The sequence below is a fragment of the Callorhinchus milii genome, unplaced genomic scaffold, assembly GCF_018977255.1.
Source record: "Callorhinchus milii isolate IMCB2004 unplaced genomic scaffold, IMCB_Cmil_1.0 Scaffold3, whole genome shotgun sequence".
Lineage (NCBI taxonomy): Eukaryota > Metazoa > Chordata > Chondrichthyes > Chimaeriformes > Callorhinchidae > Callorhinchus > Callorhinchus milii.
Genome location: NW_024704744.1, coordinates 16,405,422 through 16,425,047, shown reverse-complemented (window position 1 = coordinate 16,425,047; position 19,626 = coordinate 16,405,422). Strand labels below are relative to the sequence as shown.

The 19,626-nt window shown below is 40.4% G+C and overlaps 1 protein-coding gene across 5 annotated transcripts in view; it reads right to left on the bottom strand.

Moving 5' to 3' along the window:
- Positions 1-257: 257 nt before the first annotated feature.
- Positions 258-19,626, bottom strand: part of lpin1a (lipin 1a) — a 73,636-nt gene continuing 54,267 nt past the window's right edge. For 3 of the 5 annotated variants that reach the window (XM_007897063.2, XM_007897067.2, XM_007897066.2), the window contains 8 exons: positions 16,091-16,203; positions 13,742-13,886; positions 12,120-12,268; positions 11,891-11,977; positions 9,466-9,618; positions 7,019-7,133; positions 3,640-3,743; positions 258-1,250 (listed from right to left, as the gene is read on the bottom strand). In XM_007897063.2, coding sequence (XP_007895254.1) covers positions 1,091-1,250; positions 3,640-3,743; positions 7,019-7,133; positions 9,466-9,618; positions 11,891-11,977; positions 12,120-12,268; positions 13,742-13,886; positions 16,091-16,203 — 1,026 coding nt within the window. In that variant the 3' untranslated portion in view covers positions 258-1,090. The other 2 variants (XM_007897065.2, XM_007897068.2) reach the window with 2 other exon arrangements.

The following is a 19,626-nucleotide window of genomic DNA, read 5'->3' as shown; positions in this document are numbered from 1 at the left end:
TCTTTGCATTTGATACAGCGCCTTATTACATCAATGAGATGATTAAAGCGCTTCACAGAATATACGGCAGCTAATTATGCACCACAGTGTCCCACAACAGTCGTGGATTGAGTGACCAAATAATTATTTTTGTTCTTTTGAAAGGAATTATTACCCCCAGAAAAGCGACCCACAAAATGACGAACAACCGGATAATTACTGCTAGGTAAATAGAGACGTGTGGATTAAGGAAACTTGCCTAACGTTTTGTCCTGGCCAGGAATCGAACCCAGGTCCTCTCGCTTGCAGGCAAGTGCTCTAACCGATACAAGACCCCACAAGTGTTACAATTGACCTCAGTTAAAGTTAGTTAAAGCCAAACATCAGTTAAGGTTCCTGCTCCTTATCATTATCCATTGATACCCTCTCGTTCCCCTCTCCCTCTCTATGAAACATGCACAAGAGGACAGTGTCTCCCAAAGTAAAATAGCCTATCAATGCTGCCTGGACACACACATAACAAATGGGCATTTGGTGGAACTACTGGAGGGATGTGAGCTATGAAACACAGTTCTACTTGGGCGACCTCCTTCTGGAAAGAAGGGAAGAAAAGTATAAAAGATAAAAAGTCATCTGCTGGAGGCAAATATTATAATATTCAACATTATTCAAGTCTTTAAATCAGCAATCTTTACTGATACATTATATGAAGTAAACTTAGAATTTTGGCTTAATCATATGCTGATAATCAAAACCTCAACTGTACAAATAATTACAATAATATATTTGTTAAGAAACACAAACTCAAAACCATGAGTGCTCGAGAACCATCTCGAAGTGGCTTCAGTGACGGTTTGGAACAGAGGATGAACTAAATGTCAGTCATCGTAAAAGCTATTTCTTCACAGAAATTATGAGCAGAACTGGGTCAAATGGTTTCATTGGAGCATCGTCCTTAAATAAAAACTGTTGATGGAATAAAATATTCAATGGTAATGATAGCAGCTTTGCTTTGGGAGGAAGGCAGGCCCAGCTGATTTATCTCTTCGCTTCAAATAATGACCTGCAGCCTTCCAAATAGGTGAATGGAAATCTGCATTCAAAGTTGTGATTAATTCTGCGAAGCTTGAATATCCTGGTTCTCTACCATTGGTAGCTGCTCTCTCCAGAACGTGAACTGACTGTAGGTATCTGAGCAAGGGAAGTCGGAGGAGTGTTCTCGCTTCAGCAGAGGGAACACATGATCCACTATTTCACTCAATCGTACGTAACTGAAAGAAAAGAATATGGTTCTGCATTAGAAATTCAGCACAGCATTACACTGGAACAAATGGTATAGTTTCAGACCCTTGGATTTCCCTAATGGTTTTAATAAATAATTACTTTGAATCAATGTGAATCCCCTGTTAACACAGTTATACGTCCCAGTTCACATTCCATGCGTATATTGTAGATAAATGAACACGCAACATGCAATACATAACATGAATCAATGGGGAAAAAAACCTCTAGGATCCAGATCTGAGTTTGTTAGTACGGAGGGCTCATACTTCTATTCTTTCACTCATACTTTTACTTGAAAAGGATGTTTGGCCATGCAGACAGTTGTTTACTCTGCACAGGCATTTGGTAACTATCTTTGCTAAATTCAAATCCAAACAGGGGGCAGAACTGAGAATTAAGGTAGAGGTCTGAAGTGTTGATGATAAAAATTTACTGAAACCCTATATCAGTAATGTTTGCATGTCAAAAGATCCAGTAACAGAAGCAAGTGAAAAATTGGGCCATATTTTTGTACTCTGATTAAATATATTACACAAACTCACACAAGTCATATTAGTTGGGACCATAACATTTAATATGACTTACATGAAGTCCGAGTTGGAGGCAAACTGGTAAAGTCGTATTAAATCTGATTTGATCGATAATCTACACTGCACATGCACAATTCAATGCAGCTAGTTATGTGCGCATGCGGTCACTACTTAAGACTATGTTTCCACAATTCAATGAGTCTTCATGTGCACTCACTAGCAAACATTGGAATCGCACTGAATTGCGGAAAATGAAGATCTTCTGTGCACGTGTCGACGGATCAAGTCTATGTTTCCCGTGATTCAATGCAGCTGGTAAGTGCGGAAGTAATGAAGGGTAGGAGAGCAGCGTTATGAGTTAGGAGATAATAAATAGGACTAGTGCAATTAAATCTAAATGGTTTTGATAGGAAACTGAATGTGACTTGGGTGGATGTAGGACTTAGACGATTATATGATTTATAAAGGTAAAACTCATGCGAGTTTTACCTTATACAATCCTAAATCAGTTAGGTGGTAATGGCTTATACTTCTTTGTTTCTGCATCTTATAACCGCCATGTGTTATCGTTGATCTCGTTGATCTCTCATTCCATCTGCCTCTAATTCCACCTGACTTTGTCTATTTCCTTAGTTAAATGGTGGCAGCTGTGAATTCCCAGTAATTCCTCCCTCTCCAGTCTGAGCAAGTAAGGAATTGCTGTGAGAGTCTTGATAAAGACTTTTCATTCACACAACACCACATCCTTCCAGCATTATACGTAGAAACATCCCCACAAGTGACAGAGTAATTCATTTTCGAACCAAAAGCATGTGAGGCCAATGAATTCAAAATAGAGTAAAATTAATTTATGCTGCATTTTGAAAAGAATCATTAAAATATTCAGCACAGAAGTAAATAATTCGGGGTATCGAATTTGAACTGGCTCTCAGAGCAAGGTGTTCATTTAATCCCATTGCTAGGCCTTATCCCGAACCCCTTCAAGCTTCTATCTTTCACATATCCCCGCTTCCCTCTTGAAACCCACAATAGACTCAGAGTGGTTGGGATGCGGAATGCACCTCATTTGGCAGTGCATTCCACATCCCAACCACTCTGAGTGAAAAAAAGTTCTCCTCAGTTCTCCTTTCATTCTTCGAATCATAGAATCTTACAGCACAGAAGGCCATTCAACATATCGTGCCTGTGCTGGCTCTTTGAAAGAGTTACCAACTAGTCCCACTCCCCCGCTCTTTCCCCATAGCCTTGCAACTATTTTCCTTTTCAAGTATCTATCCAATTTAATCCAATTAACCAACCCTTCTTGTATCTATGGTTCGTCTTCACTGACTTCCCTACTGCTAGTGGAAACAGTAGGATAAACCAAATAAAATGCATAATTACATTGTTGGTTACACCGAATTTGGTTGTGTAATCTTACCCGCCTTTTATAGTTGACCTCACTGGACTGTCCTCTAGTGGAAGAGTAGAACAGTCTAGGTCTTAGGCCTAGTCCGCTCAATTGATTAAAAAGTTCACTTCGGACAAAGAAGCGTGTGGATTTTAGCACCTCTTGGCAGAAAAAAAAGCTAGAAAATAAATATCTTAACAAACAAAGAGCCCAATGGAGCGCCCAAAGTAAATAACCAGCAACTCAGATTCCAAAAAGGGCAAGTGCTAAGTTAGAACATGAAGCATTCAGTTAATTGGAGGGGCACACTGCCACCTGGTGGGCATTGAATAAAGACCACTGCATATTAGATTACCTATATTTTAAGTAACGTAGTTTGCATTTCATTCACAGCAGCTTTCAGAAAAAAATCTCCTTCACTAAGTTACAACTAGAAATGAGTTGGTGTTTACTCACGATGATACGTTGGTCTTTGCATGTTCCTGTATCAGTTCGCCCTTTGGATTGACTGTAAAAATCCTATTTATTGGGACTCCCACTTGTTTATACGAATAGACATCCTGTAAAAGGAAATACTGCATCATTAACAGTAATAGTAATCATTGCATTTGATAGAAAGCATAACACACCATGGATAAAGGGATTAAGGAATACGGGGATAAGGTGGGTAGGTGGAGTTAGAAAACATCAGCCATGATCTTATTGAATGGCGGAGCAGCCTAGAGGGGCCGAATGGCCTACTCCTTCTCCTAATTCTTATGTTCTTACATCCCAAAGTGCTTCACAGGATATCATGTAAAGTGGAATGACTGTAATTTGTAAATTCTATCCTTGATTTTGGTCACTATCCTGGGGTGGGGTGAAAACAAGTCAAAGTGCTTGCTTCTTGAAACCTACACTTCTCAAGCTCAATTTCAAAGTTGCAGAGAATGCTTGAATTCTACTTTATACCATCAACCGAAGTTCACTGATTCATTTCAGAACATAACTTGGGTGAAAATTATACTGCAGGAAGCAGGTATTATCAATGAAATGGCCACTAAAAATACTACTTTATAGAGAAGAAGGAATTGTAAACAAGGGACAAAAATGGCTGAGAGTTTTCATAACTCACTGGACACCAGGATAGTTCCAGAGGACTTGAAAATAGCTTGTGTTCATTTTTAAGCAAAATGTGATCCAATGTGATCTTGAGAATTATGGGCAAATAGTCAGAGACCTTTAGAAAAGATGCAATAAGGGAGTAAGCAAAGCACCAATAATAATAATTCTTGCATTTGATATATTGCCTTATCACATCGGTGAGAAGTCTCAAAGTGCTTCACAGAATATATCGTAAAGTGGATTGACTGTACATTTTATGGGAGAAACACAGGAGCCAATTGCATACAGCAGTGTCCCACAAACAGTCGTGGATTGATTGACCAAATGTTTTTATTTCTTCATTTATTGTTGAAGGGATAAATAACCCTGGAACATGATCTATCGATCGACTAATAACGGGGTTCCTACTTACTGCTAGGTAAACAAAGGTGTGTGGAGTAATGAAACTTGCCTAAAGTTTCGTCCCACCCAGGAATCAAACCCGGGTCCTCTCGCTTGCGAGGTGAGTGCTCTAACCAGTACGCTACAGAACTCCAAGTTAACAATCAAAAGTCAACGTGGGCTTGTAAAAGGCAGGTCAGACCAAACAAACTTATTTGGAATACTTTTTAAGGGCCATAGGGAGCCAGGGAGAAATTCCACTCAAGTCTCAAATCTCCTATCTGATCAGAGCATCCAGAATTTGGCAAATTGTTGAATTCAGTTTCAACTTTGAAGCTGGTTTTCCATAGGTCTTAAACAGAACTTACAGAAAAGCGGCTTCAACATTAAAGACTTTATTTAAGAATTTGCCAATTTCTGAGATGCTATCAAAAAAGTAAACCTAGACACAGATGCAATTTCTAACCTTAACTGTGTAATGGAAATGTGGTTAATCTTATGTAGTCAGATTTTCCCATGAGAGGCTTGCAGCTAAAAGTTCATACATGATTATGATTTTTAATTGTAAACCCTACTCATTTAATAGATGCTACTAAACCCTAACATTTATAAGCTACATTATTGACTATCGTGGGCTGAGTTTGCCCTCCATCCCTCTCGACTCCAACCCTCAGCTCAGGTGGAAATCCTTGACTGTGTCTTGGGACGTCTTCCCGACATGAAAGGCGCGTTAAAATGCAATTTGTTTGCTGTTGTTACTTGCCACAGAGCACGGTGTTTGAGCTTTGGTTCAAGGGATGCTGGCTTAACCTGGATTTGTTATTAAACAATTCAAGGTGGTTTAGCACGACGTAAGAGCTTTGAAGAGACTGGTTTGGGGGAGTGAACCCGGTGCGATTCCTGCCCACCAGTCACAACGCTTCTCAAACCAGCTACTCCATCTGGTTCACGTTCCTGTAGAACATGTTTACTGCACGTTGGCTGGGAAACCCCTGCCAAAAGTGCAAAGAAACACCATCAAACATGAAGCTTTAAACAGATCAGCATACAATCCATCAGTGTGAGTAACAGAACATGTTCAGGCAGAGATTCTCTCTCTCAGAATTCCACTGATGCTTATGAATGAATTACTGCTTAGCAATGTACTGCCAACTATTATCTTGTGGTCATGTCTGAACCACATTTGTATCAACATCTCTCAGTCAGTTTCATCTTTCAGTAATCACCAACACAGCAACACACCCTCCATTTGTTTTACGCTGTATATTACTCATTTTGGATTTTTACAGAATAGGACTGAAGTAAATGTTACAAGGCTGCCTATTTTGGGTCACTTGCCATTGCAATCAATCGAACAGCAAGTTATAGAAATTTTAACAGTGAGAATTTAAATACTTATTATAAATCACATTATCAACGTGATCCGTTTCAGGGGTAGATGAGCTGGAGACCTCACATGTGTCCGTTATTTAATAAACATTCAGATTTTGCATCGACTTGGAACAATGATTGCATTCAGGGAACCAGGAATTTGCATCACCTGCTGTGAGCGTTGTAAAACTTGAGTGGGAGTGAGAGACCTCGACAAAGAAATAAAGTTATATTCCAATGTCAATTTTGACAAATTTGTTAAAAGGTTCTGAATGGAGCAATTGCTTAGTTTAGCATTGTAAGGGAACATGTACCAAATAGAGAGAGAAGGGAATAGAAGAATATGGTAGGGAATAAGGAGTGGGTGGACACGTGTGGAATATAAACACCGGCACGGACCGGTTGGGCCAAATGGCACGGAGTGGTTGTGCCATAACATGCACTATTCTATTTTTCCCCACATAACTTATGTGTAGGCCTGGCAATGTGGTAGCACTCTCACTTCCGAGACAGAAGGTTGTGAGTTCAAATCCTGTGTCAGGTCTTAGAATCACATAGTCTACGACGATACTCTAATGCAGTGGTTGGAGTGTGTAGCATTGTCAGAGGTGCCATCTTTCGGATGAGAAGTTAAACCGAGGTCCCGTCTGCCTGCTCAGGTGGTGTACTTCAATATCCCATGGCACTATTCGAAAAGAGAAAGGAGTTTCTCCCGGTATCGTGGCCAACAATCTCCCAAATAGAATTGGTGACTCATTCCATGGTTGTTTGTGGAACACTGCTGTGTGGCACTGGTTGCCATGATTTGCCCACAAAATACAGTCAATACATTTTACCATATAGTCTGTGAAGCACTTTCAGACGTTTCAATGATGTGATAAGGCACTAAATGAAATGCAAGGATTATGATTATTTTATGACTATGTTATATATTCAATTCTGACAAATCACAGATTCTGTTGCTGGAAATGTGGCTTACATTAGGTCGGTTTCCAAAAGCGCCATAAAAGGGTTCCTTATTTGGGAAAAAGAGATTTCTGATGTCTGTCAGACACTGGATCTTAAATTTCTCAGGCTTCTTTTCAATTACTTCTCTGAAACAAAAGATCAACAAAATATATCAATTAAAAGATGAAGCCCTTGACACTGAATTCTAATCTGACAGGAAAAGACATGTTTTTTATTGAATATCAGCCAATTTAGCAAAAACAAAGTAATCTACCGTGAAATATGTTTTCAATTAAAAACTATACATTTGCTTTCAAGCATATTTTCCTTAGCTATTCTCAACAGCTCACTGCATTGTTGCAATAACTTACACCACAGAGTACTGACAAGTTGCCAGTGAGGGAGCTTTCTCAAAGGATACAGGGAAAAACCCGAAGGCAAATAGAACCTGCACATCTCTCACATGCCTCCTACCAGCTTGATCATGAGGAAAAATGATAGTGCCTGGGAACTTATAGTACAGATTTATTAGAATGTTCTTCATTACAACCCTGGTTCATTTATAATGCAAATAGGCTGTGGGCCCATTCAATGCACACGTGCTCAGCCGGTCAGTTCACTTCCTGTGCACAGTGTGAATCCTGTGCTAAAAATAGGCGATTCCCAAATCATCAGGTTGTCACCAATGTCACTTCTTTATCACACATCCAAAACACACAGCAAGTGGCTCATTAGTGATCCGATGACCCCTGGAAGTTGGCTTTTAATTAGTGCACAAACCAGTCAGCTTGCGAGACACGAGCCAGCCAGCTGCGACGTGAAAAGCACTATATCAAATGTAAGGATCATTATTATCTGCTATCATGGCTTCCTGATAAAATGTGTTGGGATTTCACTGCGATGTGATTATTCTCTCTTAATCAGGGAGCAGTGAGGGACATAAAGGAAGGGGTAGAACAACACAATTGGTGGGAGGGGACACAAAAACAAATGAATGGACAGTGCCTGTGGTAATCTAAAGAAAAGTAGTGTGATATCAGGGGTCAGCAGCCTATCTGATCCTTCTTTGTGCTACAATCCATTATACACACTGCACAGTGTAATACAATATGAAATTACATTTGTATGGCACCTTTCACGTTGGGAGGATGTCCCAAGATCCTGGACAGGGATTTGGACCTAAGCCGGGTGGGGGTGGGGGGGGGTTGTTAAAGGGAGAGAAGAGGACAGGGTAAAGGCATGGTTGAAGAGGAACGTCTTGAGACATCCCTTGAAGGAGGCAAGGGAAGGAGCAAGGCAGGGGGAATGTGGGATGAAGTTCCAAAGAGTGGGGGCAGAGAGGCTGAAGGCTCGACTGCCGATGGTGGGGATGGGGATGGGGAATCAGTGGAGCCAGACGAGGGTGGGGGTTATGGGGTCACGGAGCCTGGTGAGGGAGAGGACACGAGCTGCAGAGTTCTGGATGATTTGCAGCTTGTGGAGGGAAGAGCTGGGAGGCCGACAAGCAGGGAGTTGCCTAGTCGAGCCTAGATGTAATAAATGCGTGAATGAGGGGTTTTGGCGGCTTGAGGGATGGCGGAGCCGGGCGATGCTGAGGAGATGGGGGAAGGCAGAGCTGGTCATAGCACGGATGTTGGAGAGAAAGGACAGTCGAGGGTAATGATGTAATGGGAAGTGGGGGGGGAAATTCTGGAAGGATGAAATCAAAAGGGCTGAAACAACTTTTTCGTCCAAACCTTTCCTGTGATTTTTATTATGCAGTGAAACAGTTTTACTCTTACTCTATCTACTATTTTACAGATTTTTTTTTACGCAAATAAATCATTATGTTAATGATTACACCGCCATCAAATCCAATTTCTGCCGAATATTTCCTTTCAATAATACATTTGATGCGACGGTGGACGTGTGAAAACAGAATAAGCTCTCATTACTAAAACAGAATTGCTAAACTGGTTATATAGGCTACTGACACACGACCAGAAACTTAATATGCTGGAATATTACTGTTGGACTAATACTTGGCTTCTGTGTCATAGATAATTTGCACAATTTTAGGAAACCAACAGCACCATCTCTGCACTCACGCATTTTCCGCTTTGCAATCAATACTAGGAATGTGTTACTCACTACCAAGAATCAAATTTCTTGTGCAATGAACAGTACAAACTTTAAAGGGGCCCTGTTATCCTGCTGGGTTAGAATGAGGAGGCGAGCGACTCTGCCAAGTGATTAGACCAGCCTAAGCTGTTATTAATAGCAATGGCATTATCCAAGTCGGTAACAGAATAGCAGGCCTGCTGCAATCTCTTTAATAGCAGTCCCTTCAGTTAACTCAGTTAAACTGTATGCTTTTTAAATGGATACTTCTAAGCTTCTGCACATTTACTGTTGTACAATTGAAAGCCTTCTTTTATTTGCACAGAAAGACATTAAAGCTAACAACACAATTATTGAAAATACCAAAAAACAAATTACCTGTGTAATGCTGAGAATACACTACTGGGACATAATAATAAAGGGCCTTTGGGTAACACTGTTCCCTTTTCATTCACCCAATGCAGATATCCCCTGGTCATGTCAGCCATCCCAATGGCACGTGCTGAGCAATACAGGAATTTATAGCCATTTCTGCAAAGAAAAACATATATTTGTAGCACTCATTAATTGCATTCAGTCCTTTGCTTTCAACTGAAGAGTCCTTCACTTTGTTAAGAGTCAACATTAAGATTAAGAGCTTACCATGCTGTATGTAAGGTTTGGGAAATGTTCCCTCTTGGTAAGGTGATAAAGTGAAGCACGGTTTAAGTAGGTGACGACAAAATATGAAAAATGATCCTATGCTGTGACTGAGTCACCACAAAATATTTCCTATCTTTTATGGCACTCATTACTTTCATGTCCTTCTTATCCTATAAAATGGATTGAAACTGGGCTACAGCAGTTATTTTGCACACAGCGATGCCCCACACAGTCATGAACTAAGAACTGCCAAAGGAGTAATTTTGTGATCAGTCCATGCCAACTCAGAAATTAGTTACATTCACCAAATGTGTTAAGCAAAGGAGCCTTACAGCAGAGAGTTGAAGTAAATTGGACTGAATGGGTTGCTCTTTCAAAGCACCAGCACAGATACAATGGGCCAAATAGCCTTCCTCTGCGCTGTAAATTTATATTGTTCTGAGCTGTGAGAGGAGGTGACTCATGTGCTCCCTGATCTCTGCCAGTGACACTATTGATGCCCCAGGTCCAATTCTGACTTTGTCATTAACTGAAAGGCTGTGGGAGGCCAAACAGTTCTATCATTTGGGAGAAAGGGAGGTTTATTTTCTTTCCTATTCCATTATAGTTTAGGCTGGATCTGTCAACACAATCAAATTTCCTAGCAGTTTAGCCGGGTGTAAAGTGTGATATTTAGTTCTCCAGCAGTCCAGTAGGCTTTGTGACAGTGATACTCAAGTTTCCCAACATCTAGTGGATAATCTGAGCTTTCCTGGCATCTAGCAGGGTATAAGTCTATGATATTCAATACTCTGGCAAATAAGGGGTGATCTCCCAGGCTCCCAGAGATAGAAAATTATTTTAAACTTCCAAACCTTTGAATGCTCATACTTCAGGTAACAATAATAATATAAAAATCCTTACATTTAATATATCGCCTTTCCACATCAGGTAGATGTCTCAAAGACAGATATACTGTAAAGTGAACTGACTGAATTTCGAAGGGAAAACCACTACAAGCTGGCACATCTCCGTGGCATGAATGCATTCCAACTGATTTTAGTTTTAATAATCATGCTTAGTTTCGAATGTACAAGAGTCATAAGGGTGAAATGTAACCTTCAAAGGTTACATTTTATATTAACAATAATAATACTTGCATTTTATATAGCGCCTTATCGTGTCCTTGAGAAGTCTCAAACCGCTTCACAGAACATATTGTAAAGTGGATTGACTGTGTATATATTTTCAGTCTACTATATTGTTTATCATATGGGAGAAATGGTTTATTTCCCTGAGGAGCTACTTTTAGAATTTGTTACTAATTTTATAAAAATAGATGTTTATGAACATGATCTATGAGCTCACCAGACCCATGTTTGATGCAGTCCTAACATCATGGGGTGTTCTTTTCACCATCATTTATCTTCGGTGTCAGAGTAAAGAAGCAAAGCTTCGTATTACCGACTTGAACCTTTCCCTTTATTTACAAGGTTATAACAAGAAAGAACAACATCTGGGCCATAAATTAAGGATTAAATAATCTTTTTTATTAGTGACATCCCCCACATTCCTTTATCTCTGACCCTCTACTTTCCCGTTAACATGTAATAAATACAGGGAGAAACCAATACATTGAGTGTCCAAATTCAATATAATATTCTGTTCTCCCTCACCAATATCCTTCAACCAGATCAATTTATTTCATCAAGTATTGTGCAGATAATAATGATCCTCGCATTTGATATGGTGCCTCTAATGACAAAATGTCTCAAAGTGTTTCATAGGGAATCGCTGTGAAGTGTAATTGTATTTGTAATTAATGCAACAATGGCAGCTAAGAAGCTCTGTGGTATCGTCACCATTGAGTATCTGCTGCCAAAAGCACCCACAACCTAAACAGCATTTTCTCCAGGTAATTCCCTGTACGGCAGATACAGTCACCAGACCTGAGCTCAGAGAGGAACCATTCACTGCTAAATTCTTTAACTGAGGAACCAGTGAACAATGCATTGGTTAAGAATTCAAACTGCTGGTTGTATTAGTTCAAGTTGCTCAGATGCATCAAAAACGATTTAAGCTGCTCACTGTGGGGTCTAATAAACCAAAACCAAACATGTGCTGCAATTCGAACGACGAGTTTAACAAAATGGTCTCTGATATTTTGCCGCAGAATACTTACTGGCTGACTTTGTGGTACAGCTTTGCGATTCCCTGATGTGTCCAGTCCTTGCCAAGCGTGGGCAAAATGTGACCCAGGGCATCGGATCTGCACAAATACAAAACACTCAGATACCTAAAGCCACTAGGAGTAAGTATTGTGTATTTGAAAAATAAGCGTATTCTATTCTAAATTAAGCCATGCCATCATGACAAGTTAGACTAAGCAAGAAAGTCCACTTCAAACCTACCTTGTAATTGTACCATCAATATCAGAAATAACGATTCTGTCATTCCAGTTCCAGAGATAGATGGTACCTTCACAGCGACATGTACCCTGGTACTGGGTTGTAACACTAAACACCACATCGTTTGGGCCATCTTTCAGCTGAAGGCTTTTCTGTGAATTAGAAGTTACACTTCCATTAACCAACAGGTGGTCAGCCCTATGTGGCTGTGATGTGATCCATTAAAGCAGCTGGTATAGTTTGTAAGCTCATTAGATACATTTCTCCTGTTCAGCTGGAGGCAAAACCTCACTGGCAGGCACAAGAGGAGGTTTGTTTCTGCACTGCTCAAGTGCTGCTCCCTCCAGGTGAGTTTATACATCTTATTTGAACCCAGAAACCCAGAACAGCAAGACATGACTAAAGCCAACACGTGTAGGAGAGAGAGCAGGATGAAATAAGTAGTCAATAGGTGACACCAAACTTTGGATTTACAACCCTTTAGATTGTAAGAGGAAGGGAAGTTGAGAGAAATAATGAATTCAGCAGTTTGGGTGTTTCCAGAAATCAGCAAATGGAGTCTAAAGTTACATAGAATTACACAGCATAGAAACAGGCCATTCGATCCAAAGAGTCTATCTGTGTTGGTGTTTAAATTCCATATAAGCCTCCACTCTACTGATCTCCCCCCTATTCTCCCAACCCCAAGATCTTCTATTCCTTTTAGTTTCATGAATGTGATGATTAAATGGGATTCCTTAAAATTTGCCTCAGCCTAATTTTGGAGCTACATTTTAATGGGGAAAAAAACTAAATTTGTTTAAATATGCTGATCACAAAACCAAACGTTTATAGATCACACCATAGTCCAAGTTCTCACTCAACAAGATCAAATCCATGATCCAGGGTAACGTAGCGTAACAGAGAGAACTGGGTGAGAAAGGGTTTTTATGGAGAGTGGGGGTTGTGGAATTATGCCTAACTAAAGAAAGTCACTCAGCCCCCCATGCTCTCTCTCTCTCTCTGGGGCTGCAGGAAGCAGGTCTTGTCCAAAGAATGAGGCCTAGGCCACATGGCTGGCCTGAATGTTTGGAAGAGTACAGAGTGCGTTGGAGGCATTGTGAGGGCAAGAGCTCTTAAGAGGGTTTGCAGGACACGGTTTGCTTGGCTCCCCGGGTCCTGGTTACAATAAATATGTTGGCAAGTCTCTTACCCTGGTTCTACGTCTAGCTATAACATTCCCAAAATGCAAGATAAGGGAGGAACCTAGTTATGTAGTAACAAATTTGAGACACAATTAGACTATCACGTCTAACCATCCAATTCCCCACAAAATTTCTTCCATTGATCCATCTCTCAATCTACCAACCCTGAAACCATTTAGTGAATCAGACTAAACGTCAGCCATCTAAATCTGGATTCTTTGAGCTGAAGCAACAAAACCCAACACGTACTAACCGGTTGAACGCAATCCTTTAGCTAAACACATTAGGCAGCAAGCATATGAACGCTAATAAAACACGTCATACTTGGCTTCTGGCAAAGGCGATAATGTGTGCTCCTGTTCATGTGAATCTTTATTACAGATCACACCATACTCTCAAAAAAAATCTGTGCAATAAAATGCTTTGTCCTGAAGTACATACCAGTTCTTCAGAGGTTAGTCTCAGTGTTTTTTTGTAGGAGATGTAGGAGGCAGGTGACAGCAAGGTGAGATCTTGCTGGCTGGAGCTGCAGTGCTGTTTGGCTGACCTCAGCTCATCATCACTGGATGATGATTCATCTTTCAACCTAAAAGAAGTCAAGAAGTTCAAGGTACAAATGCATCACCGAGGCCAACAACTTTTCTTTGCTGAATGTATTATGTTTTTAAGGAGTGAAATTCCTTTTGTAACGGCAGCCACGGGGGGTGGGTGGGGGAGGGAAAAGAGTGGTCTAATCTGGCAGTGGTCCTCAAACCCAGCGGGTGGCCCCATTTTCAGATGCGTGCTATATTCTCGGAGTCTGCGAGTTGCTGCAGAGTTGGCGTTGACATGTAGGTCAGTCACCTGACTGAGCAGCTGCTGACGGAGACGTGTCAATTTCACATCTAGTTGTTATTTGGATTATTTTAATTGCCCAGTAATTGGTAGGAAATGCTGCCTGATACCAATTCCATGTGCCTAGGATTATTTGAGAATGCAGCACAGAGGGCGGACGGGTGCCAAAAGCACAGGGAAAGTGCCTGGGTTGACAGCAATGGCTCCGTACAACCGTCGGAAGGTTTGGAATCGATCGGCAGTCAAATTCAAACTGTTAACAACAACATACATTTATAGAGCAACTTTCACATCAGGAAGACGTCTCAAAACGCTTCACACAGCTGACTTGGAGCCCCAGTTGGCAAAGGGGGAACTGAGGAAGGAGTGGGGGAAGGTGATCAAAAGTAAGGTTAAGTAGAAAAGATGGGCTTTAAAGGGAGGGGATGAGGTAGACGGATCCCAGGATGGAGTTTCAGACAGAGAAGCAGAATGGTTGAAAGCCCGATGGTGGGGCTGTTTGTGAAATGGCCTTATTTTAAATCCTTCATTGCTAAATTAATGCTTGTTGATGAGTTCCTTTACAGCCTCCTTCAAACATAACACTAATTTAGTCAGGAAACTGATGACAAGTGGCCACTTCACTTCATGGCTGTTTGTTGTACAGTTGCTATGCACAAATTGGCTGCTGTGTTCACCTACAAAATAGTCACTACAGTTTTCAGTGTATTCCTGTCAAACACCATGAGGCATCCTCTCAATGTGAACGTCCAGTGCCTTGGAACATCCTCCTGACGTGAAATGTAATTTTGTTGTTATTGTTGACCGGCACTAAATGTAAGGATTTGCTTTTATTTTAAACCTATTGCAGTATTAAGGACAGTTTCAAGTCAATAAAGTATATATAGTGATATTTATGGAAAAATTGAGCTTGGGAATATCACAATTGTTGCCCTGTGATTCCATGAGATGCCTATAATGACTTTTTAACACCAAACTAAAACTCTAACATAACTCTAACATAACCTGTGTTTTTTCTTTGCATTATAATAATCCTAATCCTTACATTTGATAAAGCACTTTTCAAGCACTTTAAATTTATAACGTAAAGTGTAGTGACTCTGTATTTTCTTGATGAACATAGCAGCCAATATGCACACAGCAATATTCCACAAACCGCTAAAAAGCGTTATTCACCCACAAAATACAGTCAATTCACTTTATAGTATATTCTGTGAAGGGCTTGGAGGCGCCTCAAAGATGTAATCAGGTGCTATATCAAGTGCAAGGATTATTATTATTATTCAGCGAATAATAAACATAAATCTAAAGTTTGAAATATCAGTGTTACTGCAATTTAAAACACTCCTGATAAAGATAAGCAGAAAATCAATTTTGCAGGTAAATCATTATATTAAAAAAAAGCATGGTGTATAATCTAGTAAGGATTTTGTGTTTCCAACGATTAAAGTGAAACATGTAAATCCATGTTTTGGTCTCAATTAAGAAAAGGCATTGCTGCCAGTTCCTCAACAGTCCCTCATGAATGAAATTAAACACTTCAGTTAAGAATGAGAATCAATAAAAGCTGCATTTAGGCATTTTAGCAGCATAGTAATACATTGGTCATTTTTGGTTGTTTGTGGGATACTGCTCTGTGCAGAATGGCTGCTCTATTGGCCTACAAATAACTTAATAGTAATTACTGTACTGTGCTTTACTATCTTTCAACATTACAGGAGCTGTAGCAAATGGGAGCATTATTTGTTTAATGTCTATTTCTGGGACTCCGTTATGTGCAAAATGACTGCCTTGATTGCCTGCAGAAATTTGCACTTGATTAATCGCTGCAAAGAATTTTGAGACCTTTGGATGTGAAATCAATGAAAGGCACTTTTATAGATGCTCTTGGTTTGTTTTTGGCGCCTGACATGAAAAGCCTGATACCCAATGCAAAGTTGTATTTATTTGAAGTACCTGTCGCCAGGAGGAGCAGACAGATCATCTGACACATGTCCACTTCGTATCTGGTCATGTTTTGGTTCCTGTAAGGTACAATCCAACACAAGCCATTCAGATTTAGATTCTTCCTGTCAAAACATCATAAGAGCGTTGAAATCGCTGCTTTAGGAACACGTTCATTAAAGTAACAAGGAGAAGATAACGGTTACAAAGTTCCATTCAAAGTATTCAAGCATTTCTGTTCAATCTACAAATGCTGTCGCTCTTCAAAAAAGCTATTTTCTCCACAAAATTTTTGCACTTAATCGTTGTCCCACAATGTTACTGAAGAGAAACAGTCAGGAAAGAAATTCCACCATTTTGAAAAATCAGACGGATGTTTTTGAAGTTTATTTCTTCACAGAATTGCTCAGTACTGTTGTATTCTTTGTAAATATATATATTAAAGCAGGCATAACCAGGACACCAAAGGGTGCTGGAGTATTAAGTATAAAAGACTCCTCTAAACGGGGAGGTAATGATTGGATGTGAGATGCAGACTGAGGGAAGTGTGTTCCACTTTCTCTAACTTAAAACAACACCTGCCTCTGACTCCACATTGTTACAAGTACAAGTTCAGATGCCCTCTGGCCGTGTAGCTAAAAAAAAGACAGTTCATCTCATCCCACTTAATGCAGATTGCATTTACCTCCTGGTATATAGACAATGTTCCAAACCTAAAAATCGACCTTGCCTCCCTTGTCCAACACCATCACTGTGAAGCTCTGACACATTATCCTGCTTGAAGGGCTCTATAAAAATGCAAGTTATTGCTGTTCCAGATTCACTTGGGTGTCACTTATTCAAAAAGACAAGACATTTTTACTCCCAGTGACTTGGCTACCAATTCTCCTGTTAATCATTCACCTCCTGGCTATTTTTATTATTTTGTTGTGTGCAGAATGACTGCCATGTTTGCCTACACTCACCACACTTGACTGTAAATATTGTAATGTATTTGAGACCACAATTTTTTTTAATTTAACATGCATTAAATAAGCTTTTAGTCAACTAGTGAGCAGTAAAAGTGGTGCATTTCAGCATGCCATGCACTTTTCATGAATACCAAATGAAAATATACATTTTAAATTCACTACTGGCATAGAATTTTTCTCATTTGGTCTTAAGTTCCTTTCAAGACTGAGGTGGATGGATGTTTGTTAGGTAAGGGTATCAAGGATACAAGGCAACGGCGGGTAATTGGAGTTGAGGTATAGGTCAGCCATGATTTAATTGAATGGCGGAACAGGTTCACGGGGCTGAATGGCCTACTTCTGTTCCCAACAAGACTGAGGTCCAATGTCAGTGTCAGCCTGGCTCAGTTGGGAGCACTCTCGTTTCTGAGTCAAAATCAATCCACTTGACTGTGTATATTCTGCGAAGCGCTTTGAGACATCTCAACAACATGATAACATACTATATCAAATGTAAGGATTACTATTATTTCAAGACCCACGTCAGGACTTTGAACATGCAGTCTAGGCTTTCACTCTAACATAGTGCTGGGGAAGAGGTACCTTCCTTTGGATTAATTGTTGAATTGAGTTCCTGTCTGCCTGTTCAAGTAGACATTAAAGCTCCCATTGCACTATTCAAAGGGAATGCCTCCCACTGTCCTGGCCAATAATCCCCAAAGTAAAATCCATCACTCAACAACAACAAAATTACATTTGTATAGCGTCTTTCACGTTGGGAGGATGTCCCAAGGCGCTGAATTCAATTGACTGCTGCATTCTCCTACAAAATGTGCAGTCACTACCATTTTAATAAGTCCTGTGAAGCATTTTAAGATATCCTGCTGACCTGAAAGATGCTACATCGATTGTCAAATGGAAGGATTATTATTATTATCATCACGACTGCGGGAACCTTCTGTGCTTGGATCTTAAAATAGTGGTGCACTTGCTCCCCCTGGTGATCATTGTTCAGAAAGCAATTCACCACATGACTCGGGAGAAAAAGGTGCATTTGCATTTGAAAAAGGACAAAAGAATGATCACAAGTACAAATGAGTTGAGCTCTGAAGAAAATCCAGCCAATGTTAAGCTTAACAATCTGTGAAGGTTTTACAACCTATAAAGAATGCAGTTAAACAAGGACCCCAATCAAAGCATCTAATAAAAATTCAGACAATTACTTCAGATTAATAAATAATGACTGTTGCACTTTATATAGTGTCCATAATGTTGAGAACATCGTAAAGAACTTCATATATAATTGCTATAAAGTGCAATGACTTTGTACACAGTTATGTTCCACAAACAGCCATAAAGTGAGTGATCAATTTCATTTGGGGGATTGCTGGCCAGGACACTGAGAGAATTTCTCTTTTCAAGTAGTAACATGGGGTCTTGACAAAATCATTCAGCCCAATCAGTACCTCCCAATGTTATTCTGCACATGAGCCCCTATTCTCCCATTCCTCTTAACTTTACCCTTCTATTTCCTTCTCCCTCAAGTACACATCAAATTTCTTCTTAAATGTATTGATACTTTTTGCTTCAACCACTTTCTGGAGATCTGTAGCTCAGTGATTAGAGCACTTGCCTCACAAGTGAGAGATCTGGCTTTGATTCCTGGCAGAGCAAAATGTTGGGCAAGTTTCCTTATTCCACACGTCTCTGTTTACCTTGGAGTAAGTAGGAACCCGATTGTTAGTCGATTGGCAGATCGCTTTTCCGGGAGTAATAACTCCATCAAAAAATAATAGTCATAATAAATTGGTCACTTCAATACACGACTGTTTGTGGGACACTGCTGTGCGCAATTGACTGTCACATTTTGTCCACAAATTATATAGTTAATTCACTTCACAATATATTCTGTGAAGTGCTTTGAGACGTCTCGTAGATGCGATAACAACAAGATTCCATTTATAGAGCGCCTTTCATGTTGGGAGGACGTCCCAAGGCGCTGGACAGTTGGATTGGGACCCGAGCAGGGGGGAAATGGTCAGGGTGAGGGGAATGGAGGGAGCGAGGAGGGGGTAGAGAGTCGAGAGGGGAGCTGAAGGCACGGCTGAAGAGAAAGGTCTTGAGACCAGCCTTGAAGGAGGAAAGGGAAGAAGCAAGGCGAAGGCACTGGGGGATGGAGTTCCAGAGCCTAGGGGCTGAGAGGCTGAAGGCCCGGCCACCGATGGTAGGGCGGGGGATGTGGAGCAGACCGGAGCCAGAGGAACGAAGGGTACGAGCAGGTACGTGGGGGGATAGTAGGTCAGAGAGGTAGGAGGGTGCAAGGCCTTGAATGGCCTTGAAGGTGAGGATGAGGATCTTGAATTCGATCCTCTGGGGGATAAGGCATTATGTCAAATGCAAGGATTATTATTATCATCACCATCCTCCTAAACTTCCTATTCAATAAACTGCTGGTTGCCACATGCATGCTCTCATAAACAAGTGGAAACAGCCTAACAATTTTTCAAATCTTTTCATAATCTTAAATATCTCTATAAGGTCCCATGTCAATCATCTCACCTCTAGAGGGAAAAGCCAAACTCCCCAATCTTTCCTGAT